The 4923-nt window shown below is 43.8% G+C and overlaps 1 protein-coding gene across 1 annotated transcript in view; it reads right to left on the bottom strand.

The window, feature by feature from the left end:
* The window catches only part of GPR26 (G protein-coupled receptor 26), a 33171-nt gene extending 29676 nt beyond the window's left edge, over positions 1 to 3495 (bottom strand). The window contains exon 1 of the mRNA XM_019502207.1: positions 2747 to 3495. Coding sequence (XP_019357752.1) covers positions 2747 to 3414 — 668 coding nt within the window. The 5' untranslated portion in view covers positions 3415 to 3495. The remainder of the gene's footprint in view (positions 1 to 2746) is intronic.
* Positions 3496 to 4923: the final 1428 nt, after the last annotated feature.

Here is a 4923-nt window from a genome sequence, read left to right as displayed (position 1 = left end):
AAGGCTGCGAGTTGACCCAGCCCCAACTGGGTTCCCGGTCATGTGGGTTGTGGAACTAAAATATATGACCCAAACTCCATCACTCCCTGGCATGCCTTACCAGGGTAGTCTGATGGGCCATCTAGGCTTCAGAAGACTTGCAACCAATGAAATCAATGTCACTGCTCATGGCAGTAAGTAGGTCTGTTAGTGTTAGTTGCCTTAAGATCCAAGTGTTGTGGGTTTTTTTCAACAGCACACAGGGTAGGGAAACAGGCATTCAATCTATAATATACTGTAAAAGGAATGTTTTATACTTGTGATTCTTATTAGTACTAGCAGAAGTTACCTAGACTATTTCTGTCCTCTAATCCTGTTCTAAAACAACCAAAAATTACTAATTAACTGGGAAAAAAGAAAAGGTTTTTCTGAGTTCAGCTCTTCCTCTCATCTCAGTCAGCCACAATTATACAGGGCAGCATAGGTAGTGGGAGACAATATGCAGCTCTGAGGTGTCACTGGCTGCCACAAAATAGCCCCATTAGCCCCAGTCGTCCACCATCTATGCAGGGCAGTATCCACAGGTGAACTCCTATCCTTGTATCCTTTCCATTGCTGTGGGTCCCAGGTTTGGGCCTCTTGGAAATGTGACTTATGGACTCCTTCTGTTGGGCAAACATGCTGAGCTGATTTGCCCTTCTGAAGTTCAGTAGCTACAGCTGCAGTCCCTGAATATCCTCCCAGCAAAGGGAGCAGCTACGTGCACCTTGCATGAACATTGTGGGAGGGCTGGTGAACATCAAAGAATTATGCTGGGGGTTTCCTTCTCCATCCCAGCCAAACCTCCTTCTCTTCTATCCATCCCCAGTTAGATGACTTACCCTCACCCACTGACCGCCAAAGTCTTCCAAAAATACCTTTTTCATTTGCAGTCTTAGCTCCTACCTTCCAGCACAACTAAGGCAGACCTTTGGAGAGGGATCTTTTTCCTTGTACCCCATCCTTCCCTCCTCCTTTGATCCATCTCCAGTAAGAACTTCTCAGGCAAACCTCTTTGTCATTCCTTTCTTCACCCCACTACCATTTTCTTCCTTGTCTTCTTTTAGGCAAACATACCTCATGCCAGTCCTGTTTTCCTTCAGGCACATACCCTAGGCAACCAGACACATTCTGCTCCCATCCCCAAAGTCAGACTCTTTTTCTCTGATACCTCTAGTTCCAATTAGCTTGACCCATGTCTCCTTGCTCTGCTATATGTAACCAATTAGACTCACTTTCTGTTTCTTTTTAATCGCTTGAACCCAGATCACTAGCTGAATCCATGGCTTCAGGCAAACAGACCTTATCCCATCCATTGAGCCAGACAACCTTTACTCTAAGCCAAGGCACTACTTGCTGAATCTATTTCATTCCACCCTTACTTAAAAGACTCTTTCCCCAATTACTTCTTCCAGCCAGAGTAATTTGAATGCTGATTTGAGAGGCAGGTGGACTCAGCATTTGCTTCTTTCTACCCCACCAAACAGCTAGCCAGACCTGCTTTTCTTCAGAACTTGGTCCTCACTTTCCCATCCTATATCCAGTTCTCAGATGTGCCATCTCTGTGCCAGACTCACACACCATCCCAGCACATTTCCATCTCTGGCCTCACTATGGTTAGGCGTTCCATCTTTGACTCACTGCCCCTCAGCCAAAGTGCTCACCCAGCCTGAGTTGCTCCACTTCCAGCCACTGCTCTTGCCTTCCTACCCTGCTAGAGTCACCTTAATCACCATAAATATTGGCCCTTCTCTTACTGAAGATAGATCCCAGCCAAATTGCTTCCCACCTCACTCAGCCTGCTAGACTCATTTCTCAGGCATATCCACTCCCTTGTACCTCCTCAGAGATCCACTGAGATTTACTGCTCCCTTATACCCAGGAACTTGCCTTTTCAGGCACCCCTCACCCCCCACCCTTAAACATGTGCATACTCTCTGCATACCTGTTCATCTAAGAACCATTGTCCCTCTCTATTCTGGATATCCATTCTTTTCATTCCTTTCATTCCGGTCATACATAAGCATGCTGAGCTGATTTAAAAAAACTTTAGTGTAAATCTAACTCACATTTCCCTTGTTTGGCAGATTAAGTTGTGATCATTAATGCTATCTTCTGTGTATTGTAGGCATTCACACTTTCTTACTTTGGAAACATTAACTCCCTAGGATTCTTTCCTAGTTACTGAGTCCACAGCAGCAGTGAAAGCTTCTAGTAAAGGAATTATATTCAGTGCACTTGTTTTCCACTGTAAATTCTTAAAGTTTAAGGAAGCACTTAATGATCAACCTCAGACAGCATCCAGCTCTTTCTAAAATGACATTAGCAATAGCTTTGTATCTGCTCACTGCTAGATCATTTTTCCTGAGACAAAGGGTGACACGCTAATCACCACTTCAAAAAGAAGTGAATTCCTATCCAAAGCTCCCTATTCCTCTGCACTCCCTCCCAGTATCATTCCTGAAACATAACAAAGAAGAGCTTTTAAATTATATTCTTTGCAATAACCCCACCTTCAGTTTGGTTTCTAATTAATTTAATAGCAAATATGAGCAAAATTAACCAGACAGGAATATTATAACAAGAAAACACTTGTTTTTGAGAATGTCCCCCCACCAAACTTGGGATACAGGTGGGATTGGATTTTTTATGATCCTGAATCCACTCCTGCATCTGATCTGCCTTCTTTTGTGAGTGCCCTCATTTATTGATTGCACCAGTATCTTACCTGGGGTGGATGTCCACAAGGAGCACGAGGGTCTGCATAGTGATCACATCAATCCTTTTACAGTGAAATCGTGCCACCTTCAGCACTTTCAGATATGTGAAACACAAGACTATGAGGGAGAGGAGAAAACTGAGGGTGTGAAAGAACCCTGTGAAAATCACAAATTGTGTCCTGTCCTCCGGTCTCTTGTTGTACAGGGTGCAGGAGGCGTAGAGATGATGGAAACCCACCCAGGAGAGAGAAGCTGCCACTATTGGAAAGGACACAGAGTGTAACCACGTGTAGCTCAGTATGAGAGCAGCATCTTTGTAACGCATTTTGGAATGGTAACTCAGAGGAAAGACCACAGCTATCCACCTGTCTATGCTCAACGCTGCCATGCTCAGCATGGAGTTAGTGGTCAAGAAAGTCTCCAGGAAAGCCGCAACATGGCAAATCTGATCTCCTCCAGGCTGATTCTTGTAAATGATTCCAGCCAGGGTCAGGGGCATGTTCAAAACAGTCATCAACAAGTTACAGAATGTCAGGTTGAGGATAAATAATCCCGGGACCTGTTTGCGGATGTCTGCACTGTACAAGAAGCAGATCAGCACCAGCACGTTGGACAGCAACGACACGAGGATCAGGACCACAACCAAGAAAGCCAGGATCACTTCCCAAATGTTCATGATGCGTCCATTTACAGGAGGAACATTTCCAAAACTGCACCCAGCTGGCACTCAGAGAACATGGTGCGAGGCACCCTCACCTCCTCCTCCTCATCCCCAGCCTGCTCACACTCTTGCATGCCCTCTGTATTTTTAGAAGAGCTGCAGTTTTTTCTTCCCCTGCTGCTTCTTTCCACGTCAACGCTTTCAGAGACGTGCACAAAAGCACTGGGAATGCCCATCAAACTGCGAGGAGGGCTTAAAAAATATCAGCAGGACTGAACCACTGTCTCCACTCCTTCCATCCAAAGAGAGCAGGTTATTCAGAGAAGCAGCTCTCCTGAGATCCCTAATTATCAATCCAAAGCTTCCCAGCAATTCACTGAGTGAATTTATTCGCTCTCCTCTCTCTCTGACTCTCTCTCTCCTCCCCATCCCTCCTCCCCCTGTCCCCACTCCCTTCCAGGCTGCATGTAACCTGCTTTTATGATTGCAGATAAAACCCTGTTAATGGATTAAAGCATGCACACTGCTGGCAATTTGCAAACATGAATGTGTTCCCCCCTGACCCTGCAATTGTAACAAGACTTACCTCAAGAGAAATCCGATGCTTTTATTTAATTGATTTAGCCATTAATTTACAAATAGGCATGCAATACAGTTCTTACATGATAGTATTTTTAATGTATATCATCTGTGTGCAAAATCACTGCTAGTTTTTCTGCTTGAGCATGAGTTCTTCTTTCTATTGATTAGCTTGGCTCAGAAAGAAGGTAAGAATGATATACTTCACCACTCCTTTTGAGCCATCCCAGGACACAATAATTGGATAGCTTTTTCATAGTACTTTTCATTCATGGATCTCCAAACACTGGGTACAAGAGAGAAAATTTTATCTTCTTTGTAGAAATGGGAAAATCAAGCTGCAGAACAATAAAACAACTTGTCCAAGGTCATACAGCTGGTCTGTGGCAGGGGCAAGAAAAGAATCCAGGTCTTATGACTTGATCACACATCTTCTCCATGACAAGCTTGGTTTCAACCTAATCCTCCTTGTCCCCAGGAGCAATTCCTGCCATACTGTAAGCAACATGCTGCTTAGTGAAGACACATTAAGCCAAGAAACTATATGTAAGTAGTTTTTAAAATTAAACCCGGTTTAAATGGAGGAGTGAAAACAGTTTTCTGGTTTCTGCTCCTATCGCTTTTAAATTGCTTTAACTGGACTGCTGAAATGTTACAAGCAGTCGGTGCTGCTTGCTCATCAAGGCAGCTAGTCCTTACTTCTTTGATAATAAGGAAGCAAAATATACCCTGCAGCAGAGTTATTGTGGCTTAAGCAGTTAGTGCACATGTACAGAAACTACATGCTTAGAAAGATTTTTTCTGCATGCTTCTAGCACTTGTACAAGATAGTTTCTGGTTCATTTAAGATATCTATTAATTTAAGGAACATCTAGACTCCCAATGACACCATAGCAGAACTGTTACCATTCAATGGGTTGCATATTACAGAAGGACTCCATAGTC

The sequence above is a fragment of the Gavialis gangeticus genome, unplaced genomic scaffold (genome assembly GCF_001723915.1).
Source record: "Gavialis gangeticus isolate Ggan-Ray unplaced genomic scaffold, GavGan_comp1, whole genome shotgun sequence".
Taxonomy (NCBI): Eukaryota; Metazoa; Chordata; order Crocodylia; family Gavialidae; genus Gavialis; species Gavialis gangeticus.
This window is presented reverse-complemented; position numbering and strand designations above follow the sequence as displayed.